Source organism: Gopherus evgoodei, chromosome 1 (assembly GCF_007399415.2).
Source record: "Gopherus evgoodei ecotype Sinaloan lineage chromosome 1, rGopEvg1_v1.p, whole genome shotgun sequence".
NCBI classification, from domain to species: domain Eukaryota; kingdom Metazoa; phylum Chordata; order Testudines; family Testudinidae; genus Gopherus; species Gopherus evgoodei.
The window spans coordinates 137,158,727-137,173,080 of record NC_044322.1 but is presented as its reverse complement, the minus strand read 5'-3'; the positions used below and the strand labels follow the sequence as shown (position 1 = coordinate 137,173,080).

The window sequence follows — 14,354 nt, the reverse complement described above, 5'->3', positions numbered from 1 at the left end:
GGATTTAAAGAAACAAAGATCTGAACTTCAGAAGAATTCAGTATTCTGGAAAGACAATCAATACCTTTGTTCTCCAAGGCCAAATTCTGACTTCCTTCAAAGCACAGAAATTCCTATGGTATCTGAGAGAAATATTTAATTTTCAAATCAGACCTTGCCATCTGTTATCAGAGGAGTATTTTGGTGTGGTGATCATCTTTTCTTGTCATATTTGCTCCTTAGGAAAGCTCTCTTTTTCCCATAGCTGCTTACAGTTATGGACTTTGGACTTTAAGGTCCAAAACCCAAGTTCTTGTTCATAAAGGATTCTGGTTAAAGAAAATCACTCTCTCGGGAGAGTGAAATCAGGACTGCAGTGAGTGTGTTCGGGACTTTTGGACCTTTCAATGAAGACTCGCCCTCAGGATTGCTTAGATAAAAGACAAAAAACTCCTCAGCTGTATTTAGAATCTCTTTTCATACATTAAATATTCCATTCAGTTGTAATGGTAGGCCAGCCCAGCTCTAAAAGGATTCAGTTTATTGATACTCCCAGCGCAAATACAGTACAGAACTGTGTTAAACGTAAACTACTAAAGGAAATAAAGGAAAAAGTTTAAAAAAAGATTTGACAAGGTAAGGAAACTGTTTTTGTGCTTATTTCATTTAAATTAAGATTGTTAAAAGCAGCATTTTTCTTGTGTGTACTAAAGTTTAAAAGCTGTATTAAGTCAACGTTCAGTTGTAAACTTTTGAAAGAACCACCATAACATTTTGTTCAGAGTTATGAACAACCTCCACTCCCAAGGTGCTCATAACTCTGGGTTCTACTGTAGTTCTTTTCCTGGAGTTCTTTAATTTCTTATTTAGAATTATTAATTAAAAATATAATACTAACAGAACTGTTTGAGAAGCCATTTAGCTTTATTTTCTGTTGTTAACTCTTCTTGAAACATTTAACTGGATAAAATTTTCCTATATTTTGTTGTAACATGGTGACTATATTCTTGAAGTTTTCCTTCATTCTGAAGTTCTAAAGTTTATTCTTTCTTCTTTCACTTAGCTGTAATTTGCGAAGAGTTTATCCCATCTTTCAAGCGTAGGAAGGTATTCTCAATTTGATTCTAATTTTAAACAACTTCCAGGCTCATTATAAAATATCCTAATTTCCAACTATTAAAATATTTTAGCTATTCTAGGCACTGTACTTGATAACATTAGTAAAACAAACAAGAAATCTATTTCTAAAACTAATAATATTGTCTAATTCACAACTTCTATTCCCAAACTTTGCACAACCTTCCCAGTGCTGAAATATTTATTCACATACTTACAATCACTTATGCTAATAACTTGAGTATAATCCTAAAGGGATAAGAATATTTACTTACAAATATAAAGATTATAGCAAACTTAATTCTATACAAGTTGGTTTTATTATAAGAAAGGAATTCAAGTTTATCACCTTGAAACTTAACAAAAATGCCATTATTTGGTTTCAATAGTTCCTGTTCTCAGGATAGCGAACACATTTGTGTAGCAATTCTAATCTCAAAATCTGAGATTCTTTGGTGGAAGACATTTATGTTAAAAAAAAAAAGTAAGGAAGTATAGCAGAAAGTATTTAATTTACAAAGATGATCTCCAGGATGTCTGGTTGGTTCAGATGTAAGGAATTTTTCCAGAAATAAATTTGGAAGTTCATTTACGTTCAGATATCCTACCATTTATGGTCTTATCCTTCCTTGGTAGCATCATGTTATTGCTTCTCCATAGCCAAACAGGAGCAGTATTTACCTCAGCATGGAGCTTAAATTACAGCCTTTTTGAGTTTATATGCAACTTTTTAGGAGATGGTTTAATATATTTATTTTAGGATTAAACCTGAACATCCGCTGGACTACATCTTACTTTCCAATTTGGTTAACATATTAGTTAAATATCATAGATTGTCCAAAGGGTAAGAGTAAGAATTTAAGACAAATTAAAAAAAATTAAAATAAAAAAAGGGGGGGGTGGGAGAGTAAGAAGGAGTGAATTAACCTCTCTTTAGGCAATGGAATGCTAAGGGTGTTAAATGAGGACAACCATATGTTTCTCTTTGAAAGTAACTGAAAAGACTCAGTTACACAAAAAAGGAAGAAGACAATAAACCAAGTCTGTAACATCCACAATTCATCTGCAGGTAACTGTGGCCTGAAACTCAGGACATGCCTCTGGTTTGGTTCAATCCATGATTCAAAACTTAGCTATTCCCTTATACCATTACGTTATAACTTCTAAGTAAAAGAATATCAAAATTGCATATTCTGGGGTCAAACTGACCCTTTTCGTACAGGTCCATTACTAGACGGAGATGATAAAGCTGTTAATGATGCACAAAAGACAGAAGTGTTCAAAATAAATTTCTGTTGTTTATTTGGAAAGAAACAGGATGATGTACTCCCATCATATGAGGATAATGAAGTAATTTCCAGTGCATTAGTAACCAAAGAGGATGTTGACATCATCTACAAGGGATAAACATTTTAAAATCAGCAGGCCCGAATAACTTGCTCTGAGGAGTTCTAAAAGAGTTGGCTGAGAAGATCTCTGGCCTGATGTTAATTTTTTATTAAACTTTGGAATACTGGGGAAATTCCAGAAGATTGGAAAAGTGGTGAATCTAGTGCCTATATTCAAACAAGGTCAGCAGAATGACCCAGGTAACTATCAGTGGGTTAGATTGACATAAATCCTTAGCAAAATAGAAAAGCTGATATAACATAGAATTGATAAAGGATATTAATATGATTAATGCCAGTCAATGGGATTTTATGGAAAACAGGTCCTGTCAAACAAACCAGATTTCATTCTTTGAGATTACAAGTTTGGCTGATAAAGTTAAGTGCATAGATGTAATTATACATAGACTTTTGCAAGGCATTTGATTTAGTACCATACAACATTCTAACTAGAAAATGAGCATTATAAAATATCAGAAGAGTATACATTAAATGGATTAAGAACTGGCCGTGGAAGTAGCAGTCTGTTTCTAGCAGGGTTCTACAAAGACTAGTACTAGGTCTGATGCTAGTCAATATTTTCACTAATGGTCTGGAAGTAAATAGAAAGGCACTGCTGATAAAATATGCAGATAAAGATTGGTGGAGTGGTAAATAGTAATGAGAAAGTAGTCAGACAATCAACCAAGCTGTATTAACTGGTCGAGTCAGCCCATTTGAACAAAATGCATTTTAACACATCTGAATGTGATAAAGAATGCAGGACATACCTACAGAATAGGGGACTGAGTCCTGGAAAGCAGTGACTCTGCAAAAAAGGATTGAGGGGTCACAGTGGACAAGCAACTATACATGACCTCCCAGTGCATTGGCAAAATGGACTAATGTGATCCTTGGATACATAAACAATGGAACAGTGGGCAGGAGTAGGGAAGTAATTTTACTTCTGTATACTGCATTTGTGAGACCAATACTTGAATACTGCATATAGTTTCAGTGCCCATGTTTTAAAAAGGATGTTGAAAAATTAGAGAGAGGGCAGAAAAGAGCCATAAAAATGATTGGAAGGCTGGAGAAAATGATAAAGCATGAGACTTAAAGAGTGCAGCCCCACTTATCAAGAAGACAGAGATGACTTGATTACAATGGGGACAAAATGTCAGGTATTAAAGGATTTTAATCTAGTAGAGAAAGGCATAATAAGAATCAATGGCTGAAAGCTGACACCAGACAAATTCAAATCAGAAATTAGGCACATATTTTTAACATGAGGGTAATTGACCACTGGAACACAATCTACCAAGGGAAGCGGTGGATTCTTCAACTCTCGCCATCTTCAAATCAAGACTGGATGTCTTTCTGGAAGATATGTTTTAAGCCAAACACAAGTTACTGGGCTCAACACAGGGATAACTGGACTAAATTTAAGGGCCTGTGACAGAGAGGAAGTCAGAGTAGATGATCTAATGGTTCCTTCAGGCCTTAAATTCTATGACTCCATCATATTAATCTGGCTGGCCAAGTTTTAAAAATACCTTAATTAAAAAAGAAATTGCTCCCTACATTTCAAAATATGACAAAATATTAAAATACTAATTTAAACTGAAAATTTGCATACTATACCATTCAGAATATTAAACATACATGATACAATAAATTAGTAAATTTATATTCTGATTCAGAACTTATGGCAACAACAGTGAATTCCAGATTTTGGACTACAGTAGCTATTTTTCAAGAACAATACTAATGGACAAAGTTTACAATTCCCATAGCCTACCACTATGTATTCCTTGGCCCCCCGATACTGGAATGAATTCTGCATAGGTGTAAGGGTAAAACCACATAGATCAGATTGCAGGATTCAGGGCTTTACTTTGTTTTGTGACTATATCAAGATTAACTGGAGTTTGTGTAACTAATAAGATAAATAAAAACATAATACTGCTTTAGACACTAGCTCTCAATAGCATGTTCTCAATTGTTTATTTAGTATTCCCTCTCCTCAGGAGCTGATTAAAATATCTATTGAGAAAACTACATATATGGTACTAAAAAAAGAAAACAAAAAATCAATACAATGGTTGCTCCAAGGGAAGTATAAAAAACTGACTATAACTCTAGAGAAACCTAACTTTTTAGGGATAAAGTTAAAATATTTTTTTAAATTCTCACATTGTACATTTAACGGAGCAATACCAGAATAAAACATATACTGGATTTTTGTGTGTGTATTGTAATTCATCCATGATAGTGAAGCTAGTTTTCAGGGTTTTACTGGGTTTTCACTGTAAGTGGCAAAGACATGCAACTACAACAGACTGTAAAAAATCTGCCATAAAAAATAAACCATGTCCAACTTTTAATATTTTCATTCCTTCTTAGCCTTTAGAGTTAATGGATACCTTTTTCGCATTGAGAATTTGCTCTTCACTGAATTCTCCAGCCTCCTTGCTGTCTGCTTCCATCTCTTCTTTACTTTCAGTTTCATCTTCAGTAGTAATAGGTCCATTTTCACATAATGGAGTTTGAAAATCATCATCAACCAATGGAGGGTAACTGTACTTGAAAGTATCCTAAAATACAAGGGTCTTGAATTCATGTGTGTATCAAAAGGAAGGAAAAGTGATTTCAGTAGCATAATTAAATACAGATCCTATCGGGGGGGTGGGAGGGGAGGCGGTTAGTCCTTTTACACCTTGTATATATTTCATGTATACATTTTAAGTTCCATTTGACCCATGGGCAAAAAGTTGATGTTGGTTTTTGTCCTCTATAATAATCAAATATGATAATCATCTAACACAGCCACTAATTTATAGCTAGTGGCAATGTTTACATAACCCCAAAGAGATTGCAGAATTTGTTCTGAGTTGAAATTTTGTATTGAAAAATCTTAGGAGGGTTGCAAGGGACAATTAAATCAAATTTTGTTTCTACATTACATGAAGGCAAACTTAAATAAGAAAAAACAGTGTCCCTTCAGATGTTTTTTGTACTTCTGCAACTTTATAACAGTTTTGATTTAAAGAAAATCATGCAGACAGTTAGTCCATGATTTGGATTTGTAAAAAATAAAACAGATAGCCTATTTATTAATGTTTAAAAAGAACTAGCATTATATATGTGCATTACCTATTTTAATACAGGCTTTTAGCTCATATCACAAAGACTATACATGGATTATAGTTAAGGCTAAGATTTTGTAATAGTTATTTTTAGTAAAAGCTGGGGACAGGTCATGAGTAATAAACAAAAATTCACAGAAGCTGTGACCTGTCTGTGTCTTTTGCTGTTGCATCTCTGTGTTTTCCCCTGCCAGTATGGTGGCTGGGAGCTGCGGGGTTCCCCCTCTGCCTGCAGCAGTGGAAGCCGCCGCCCCTCCCCTCTGCCCCCATCTTCAGCAGCTGGGAGCTGCAGGGTGACAATACTTCCCAAAAAGAAAATAGGGCACCCCCAGTGCTTTCCCAAGGCACCCCCAGTGCTTGCCCAAGGCGTAACCCTCTCCCTGCAGAAGGCTGCCTTACGTCGCTAAAACTCTGAGAAGGGCCCCCTCAGGAGTCTGTCACCTGTTGCTAGAACTCTGCCAGGGCCCTGCTGACTGCCAGCTCCAGAATCCTGCAGCCCCTGGGGCTGAAGTAGAGAATGTCACCTAGGTCTCAGAAAGTCACAGATTCTGCGACTTCCATGACCTCCGTGACATAAACTTAGTCTTAATTATGGTGGATTATTTTTAAAAAAGAAAAAGAAAGCTGGGAAAGCATACTAATCTAAACACAAAGTTCAACACACGTAAGCCATGTCTACGTTGAGGAAATTTATTAAGAAGTTCATACTGGTTCAAATGGTGGTAAAAACAGGGTCAGTCATGGGACTTCCTTTACACTGCACCTCCAACCAATTTCAACACTGGTTGAACTGATTTTTTGGGTCAATTTCCCCAGTGAACAGATTCCCTTGAACCACAGGTTCAAGAGTCACCAGAAGTTACTTAAAGGCAGGCTGCTCAAAAGAGTTTCAGAGGCTCCTCTTGTTCTGCTTCAAAGACTTGGAAAAGGTGGAAACAAATAGCTTCTAAACATGTCAGAGTAGTCAATTCCAATGAAAGAGAAAGTTTCTGGGAAGCGAGGACTAATACAGGACTTGATTTTAAACGTTCAAATTTGTTATGCCTTGGATCCTTCCAGAGAACTAGTTTGTAGGATGGTTCTGAACAAAAATGATACGAAGTTAGAGGATTTCCTCACTAACTGCTTACCACTGTTTTGTTTTATGACTGTGGTACGTATTTTATTTATGATTTAACAAAATATTAAAAAAAAAAGACATTGCAATCAAGATTTCAATTAAATAAGGTCCCAAGCTGTTTAACAATGAAGCCTTCAAAATGTATATAAAATGCTAAGGTTCATCATTAAGATTTCCCCACCCCTGCTGATGCTGACCACCAGAATTCCTATGTAGCAGCAAGCCTTTTTACCCACATATGCCTGGGGAAGAGAGATATGGGAAGCTGATGACAGCAGAATCCTCACTCTCTACATACTCTGTTTCAGCATCTCCCTCAGCACCCAGAAAACACTCAGCCACCCCTCTTCAATTTCTGGCTAGCTACTGTTTCTCATTCCTTGGGAAATGATTCCTTTCCGATGTTTCTTGCAGGTACTGAGAAGAGGATCCAGAGAGACATCCTGGCCAAACAGGAGTTTAGGAAAAAGTGAGTCCCTCATACTTCCATACCCTTGAGTCCAAGGAACAGAACCGCCAAGCCTCATTCCAGCAGCTATCTTGTCTCAAGGGGTCCCTCAGATCGCACACTGGTGTGTTATTCTTTAATGGCGTATTAATATTCAAATATATGTTGCAGAGGGGAAGGCAGATAGGCAATGACAATCTTCATCTCTTCTGCAGAGAGAATAGATCATGCCATCTCCCTCTATGGCAGCGGAATTACTTTAACCCTGCTTGGGTTTAAAAAAATTATTAAAGGAAAGTTACAAAGTTTAAGGAAAAAGGGTACGAAATCACAGAATTAATTACTTTTATTAGCTTGGTGACAAACGTATGCCCCTTACACAAGTTGCTTATCCTGTATCAGCATTTAGAATGCACTATAATGTGTATAAATAGGGGTGTGTAAAAGCTGACAATAATACAGTACTGGAGTGCAGTATAACCAGTTGGGCTTGACCTTCCTTTTAAAGAAGTTGCCAAGTACGCCAGGGTTTTAGGACACTTCAGATGAGGGGCAACAGAAGGAGCTAGAAAGGGCGGAAGGCCAGAGAAAGGATTGGAGGGTCTTCATTCAATCATGGCTTTGGAGGGAGGTGAGAAACAGCAGTTGTATGCACTAAAAACCCCATTTTTCCTATTCACACCATTAAAATTCCCAAAATGAAGTCACCAAATTAGGGCTGCAGAATTACTTCCTACCTTACAGAAAGAGCTATGAAAACTCTTTTTTAAAAAATATAAAAATTTGAAAAGCATCAGTTGAGATTTTTAATAGAACTTAATTAATTAAAAGTTAATTTGCAAGGTTAACAACATCAAATGGACGCTGACTTATCTGAAAAATGCTAGCTGGATCTACTACAGTGTGTAATTGTGCAATTTATATGCACACAAAAATTGCATGAAGATATTAATCATTACAAGGTATTTTAAAATGTCAATATACTTACAATTCCACCCATGTAGGCAGGCAGATACTCTACACTGATGTATTCCTGCACTTCATTCTTGTTTGTAAACTTCAACATGCTTATCGCATCTGGACCAAGCCAACCCTTCACAATTTTAAAAGCAGCTAGACAAAAAAAGAACAATACATAAACTGCCTGAAACAAATACTGAAGTTTTATCTGCCATTGATAGCATGTAAATAAATAATCATAAAATGTTAGGCTAAGTACAGAATTCAGTGAAATAGCTAGATGTCCAGCTAGGGTTTCTTTACCCGTTATAAAACGTCCCACTAGGCAAATAGCACATGCATATATCAAGATATATATATCCTGTGCGCCTGCCCCGCCCCCAGCCCACTTCTTGAAGCAGTACCCCTCTACACCCAGAAACCTCATTTGGATGTGTACTCCAAAACTGAGAAGAGGTTCGGTGAAGGCAAAAGTTATTGTTGGTAAGTAGTCAGTTTGTAGCATTGTTTCCCCAGCGCCCCACTGCAGAGGACTAGCTCCTTGAACAGTAAGTGAAGTACTGCCCACCAAAAATAACCCCCTAGTCTTGTTTTTGGCATAGTGACTGGTGAAGGGGTGTACTGAACTTCATGCAGCAGTTCTACCCTAGGTAAAGGCCAGGACCTCTGCTTGTGAAAGGGGTCTCTGAAAAGGAAAGAAGGAATGGGATTTGGCACAGTTTCCTACTGGAAAAAGTAGCATCGTTCAAAAGTAGCACCAGGACATATGCTACACATGTAAAAGAAAAAAAAAAAAAGGCAACAAACAATCCCAAAGAAGTAGAGTAAAAAGAGGATCTTCATCCTCTATAGCTGGTTTGGAATTCGTCACTGTATCCTCAAATTTGCCTAAGTGCAACACCAGTTTTTCCAAAGGTAGCTGAAGTAGGGGAAGAAGTGAGGCTTCTGGAGAATTTCCACAAGACTGTGTGTCTCTGATGGTAATTTGCTCCTGCGGACTGCTGGAAATGGACTCTATGAACCTAAAGCAAGCCAGCTCAAATTCCATGACCCAGACACTAACATGATTACTTACATCCTTCCCAAGACCTCATCAGGCTATGAACTGAAGCAGTGACAGGTCAAAAACTAAATATTTAGCCCTCTTGAATCGCAGACCAGTAATTTATTTTGGAGTGGAAAGGGAAAGTGGAGGGAGAAGTGGGTAAGTTCCCAGTTTTGGGTGGGAGAAAAGTTGGGAGAATGAAGCATTTCTCTGGCAGGTTTGTTGTTTTAAATGGTAGCAGTTTGAACCTGCTTAATGTAAAATTAAAATAGTCTTAATAGAGGTGGACTGTGCACATGCAGCAAAAGGATAATTTTTATAGCTATATGCGCACGTGCAATATAGAGGAATAAAACATGTCTACTAAGTGTGTTGACTAGGCTGATTACTGGTGCACACGCATCAGCATATATAGATAGATATACAGATATATAGATACGGCAATTATCAATGTCATACATATGCCCTAACCTGCATAATGCACTATCTGAATTTGGTCATAGCAGAAAACCATTTACTAAGCCATGTAAGTCTGGACCTGGAATGGATTGGGGTTCAGGAAACATGAAAATGGAGGGTTCAAGAAGTAGTCTGCATATCAAGGGCTTCCAAGATATGAGAGTGGCGAGGTGGATGCAGGTCTTGAGCTGCACTTTGAAGATGACTATTTATTTAATCTTTGAGTCACAGCACAACGTGCAGGAAGCTGCACACTAAAGCATTCAATGCCCTAATAATTGACAAATGTAAGGTACCATGTGCTTAAGTAAAAGAAGAATTTGGCCTACACACACATACACACACACACACCCCCCACAACATTAAAAACATCTTATAACCCCCCCCCCCCCCAATCAGTTTACATTTGAACTAATATCATATCAGAACAGGGCTTTTAAAATTTATTACAGAAAATTACAAATATTTTTAGTTTAGTTTAACTTACCATTCATTATCCATGGCATTTCAAAGATCACTATCTTTGCTGCAAAGACAATAAATAGGAAGAAGAGATAATTGAAATGAAAGATATTGTATTTTAATAACTAAACAGGGAGAAGGTATTAATATTAGAGGATTACTCAAAGCGGAACACTCAGTTTCCATGCTTACTTTCTTTAGGAAAAAATTAGCTTTCCTCCATTTCTCAAATAATAATCAATATATACAAAACCATCCCTATGGTAAGATGAATAGAAGTATTAGGAAGCCCATTGGAAACTATGGCATGTATTGTATTGGTATACAAAAAAAGGCAAAATTATCCCATAAGAGTCAGAATGGTTACCCCCACCCTGAATTCAGAGAATTCATTTAAATTACTCTATTAAATGTCAGATGAAAGATGTAAATAATATGCACCTTTATTCTAATAACTTTATCATTGTGTGATATTATAACACTAACTTTAACAATTCAAAGTACTAGCAACTATAACAGAATGGTACCTTCTATTTTAAGGGATGAAATGCCACTCAAACAACTAAACTTTAAAATGTTCATAGCTACATTTTCACTTGAAAAAAATTAAATGAATGTAGAAGTTGTGGAAGAGAAAAATGGCACTATTGACTGAAGCTTTGTATCTATTCAGAATGAAGGTTAACATGGACAATGTGCAAGTTTTTCCCCCATACAGCCCCACCAATATGCCTCAACTCTGTCATGGAGGGATCATCTCTGAGACAATAGGGGAAAGTACATTTCCACTCAATCTTTAGCCTCTTGGCTAATACTACTATGACAATTGGCACTCTGTATCTTCTAACTTTTGGCAAAACCCTGAAATTGAAGAGGAAAGGGACAGAAATGGACAAAGAAAGGAGGGCAACAACACAACTATAATATTGACTCTGAAAAAGAATTGGGGGTCATGGTACACAATCAGCTGAACATGAACTCCCAGTGCAACGCTGTGGCTGAGAGGGCTAATGGGATTCTTGGATGCATAAATAGGGGAATATCAAGTTGGAGACGAGAAGCTATTTTACCACTGTATTTGGAACTGCTGTGACCACTGCTGAAACACTGTGCTCAGTTCTGGTGTCCACAGTTCAAGAAGGATATTAAAAAATTGAGAAGGTTCAGAGAATAGCCCAGAAAGATTAAAGGATTAGAAAATGTGCCTTATGATAGCTAAATAGATTTAGCTCCTTGAGGCTATTTAACAAAGAAAAGGTTATGGGTGACTGAATCACATTCTGTAAATTCCTATACGGGGAAACAAATATTTAATATTGCACACTTCAGTCTAGCAGAAAAAGATATAATGCGATCCAATGGCTGGAAGTTGAAGCTAGCCAGGTCCAGACTGGAGATAAGGTGTCAATTTTTAAATGTGAGCGTAATTAACCACTGGAACAATTTACCAATGATTGTAATGATTCCCCCATCACTGATAATTTTTAAATCAAGATTGGATGTTCTTCCAAAAGATAGGCTCCAGGTATTATCTGGAAGAAGTTCCATCATGTAATATAGAGGAGGGGCATGTCAAACACATATTTCTCGACTTTATTTTGGTTTTACTTTTGCAGTCCACACATGCAAAAAGTAATATTTACAAACCTTTAAAAAAAACACCTCTCTCCTTATCAGTTATAGAAAACAACATATTGGATAATATAATGTCTATAAAACTGTATCCCCTTAGAAAGCATAATATACATTACTTACAGAGGTAATTAGGATAATAAACTTTAAAACAGTTGATGATGAACCGAATGAAGTCCAAGTCCTAAAATAAAGGCAAATTAGTAATAAATGCAGTACAAATTATAATTTAAAAACAAATTAGATAAAAACTATGACTTTTGTAATAATTTTCTGAGATAAGTTCACAATTAAAGTAAAACATAATAAATGTACATAGGCTATATACAGTATATTAAACTTCAAACATTGCCTCAACTTCCAATGGAATGCAAGGCCATGATCCTGCAAAGATTTATACACATGCTTAAATCTGTAAACTGAGAGTAGTTCTAGTGACATTACTAAAGACTACTCGCACTGCATAAAGTTAAGCAGATGTATGAAGTCATTGAAGAACTGGGGTCTCAGGAAAGGGTCAGGAGATTTTCTAAGAACTACAGACTAACAGAAGAAATAAATCTGTCTCCAAATGGCAGTGTGCTAAGCCTTTCTTACACACTGACTTGCACTGAAGTAAGACAAGCAAGTTATGTAAGTTCTGTAAGTTGGCAGTACAACGTTTAAGAAAATTTTGCCTTTTATCAGGGTGTTTTTAGTTTTGTTTGTCTTGATTTCTAATGAAATCATAGTTCACTAATATGAGACAAAAATTAACATTTAAAATTTTATGATCATAGTTCGGCAAAAGAGTAAGAATATAACACTATCTGGTCACTGCTGAAAATTCACAACCACAACAGAACTCAGAATTTTTTTTGTTAAAACAAGTACATACTTGAGGCACTTTGCAATAAAAATAAATCAATCTTCATATCTTATGAAGCAGAGACAAATGGAGATGACTTACTTGCAACCAGAGTTCTTCAAGATAAACATTCACACTTATGAGATGCACTGGCTGGTACAGATACAATGGTGGAATCTACTCTTTGCAGTGCCTGTTAGAGCACTCTTGGTCCCTACCCTCACCATTCCTGAGCATTCCAAGGGCCAAATGCTTCCTGCCACCTCAGTCCTTTCACAGCTTCTGCAGGGTTAATACTTTATTAGGACTCTGAAGAAAAGGGGAAGGTGGGTCAAGAGTGTGAATATGCAGAGTCCATCCCAAAGAAATCTGGTTACAAGAGTAAGCAACCTCCAATTCTTCTTCATATGTACTCTGCACATTGCCATTCCAGGGATACTTTAGTAAGCAGTATGCCTGACTGGGCAGTAGGACTTGAGGGTCTAATTAAGTCAATACACAAGTGCCCTACCGAATGGAGCATTTGACTCACATGTCAAATCTAATTAATAGTGTTTTGTAAAGGTCTGAACAGAGTTCAGCAATGGGAACATGTCCCTATAGAGACAGATACTGCTCTAGTTGAGTATGGCCTAACTTCAGCAAAAAGAGGAATTGATGATTTCTGATTATATGCCCGTTCTGTTCACTGTCTCAGCCTCTACATTACAAGTGAGCAGAAATATTCTGACCTCTATGGCTTATAACATAAGATATAAAAAGTTTTAGAAGATTGTCAAAATTTTCTTGTTCTATTTAGATAGTAAGCTAAGGCACTTTTACAGCATTTAAAGTATGTAATTTGGATTATTTTTTTATGAGCACGAGGTCTCAGAAAGAGAACCAGCATACTGACTGACTGACTGACTGACTGACTATGAAACTCAACAACCACTTTAGGAAGGAATCTAGAATGAGGTCCAAGTACAACTTTATCTTTATGAAACATAGTAAATGGTGAGTCTGTCATGGGGCATACAATTTGCTAATCCATCTTGCTGATTTAATGGCTATTATAAAAGCTGTTTTAACAGACCAATAAAATAAAGAGCAACCTACTATTAGTTCCAAAGGAAGGCTTATGAGCTGTATCAGGACCAAACTAAAAATCTCGCAATGGAACCGTATCCTTTACTGGTCAATACATTTTTAAATTGTATCACGTGCCAAGATTTTATTTTAATTTTTTAAATCTATAATTATGTGATTCAGAGAAGATAGCTACAGGTCCAAAGACTCTGAATGCAGTAAATGTTCAAGGATACAATGAATTGGTGCCTGTACAGGATTTATATATTTTTCAGCTACCCACTTCACAAATCTACACCACTTATATTCATAACATTTGCTGCACATCTAAAATGCAAGATATTTCAACATCTGTTAAAGCCAATGCAGCTAAATGTAGTGAAAGAGGGTTCAGGTGATAAGTCCTCCTGTCCCGCTGCAGAAGTACATCACTGGCATAAGTATGTAGATCCCCTTGGAGAGTTGACGAAGGTGCGTATATTACTGTTGTCTTTCACATGAAGGAGCAATTGAAGTTATCCTGGCCCACTCATCTTATTTTTGCAAAACCCTCTGTATAAAAAAAAAGTGTAAAAGAGGAGAAAACACATAACAGGCCCATCCACTAATTTAGAACGAACACATTGACACTGGGAGAGTGTATTTCCCCTCTCTCAAGTGGAAAAGAGGGCACTTTTTGTTCTGTCTGTGGAAGAGAGATTT

At 36.6% G+C, this 14,354-nt stretch overlaps 1 protein-coding gene across 2 annotated transcripts in view; it reads right to left on the bottom strand.

Moving 5' to 3' along the window:
* The window catches only part of MOSPD2 (motile sperm domain containing 2), a 61,223-nt gene that overhangs the window by 25,114 nt on the left and 21,755 nt on the right, over positions 1 to 14,354 (bottom strand). For both annotated transcript variants that reach the window (XM_030573314.1, XM_030573322.1), the window contains exons 6-9: positions 11,861 to 11,921; positions 10,131 to 10,169; positions 8,168 to 8,292; positions 4,889 to 5,059 (exon numbers count right to left, since the gene is read on the bottom strand). In XM_030573314.1, coding sequence (XP_030429174.1) covers positions 4,889 to 5,059; positions 8,168 to 8,292; positions 10,131 to 10,169; positions 11,861 to 11,921 — 396 coding nt within the window. The remainder of the gene's footprint in view (positions 1 to 4,888; positions 5,060 to 8,167; positions 8,293 to 10,130; positions 10,170 to 11,860; positions 11,922 to 14,354) is intronic.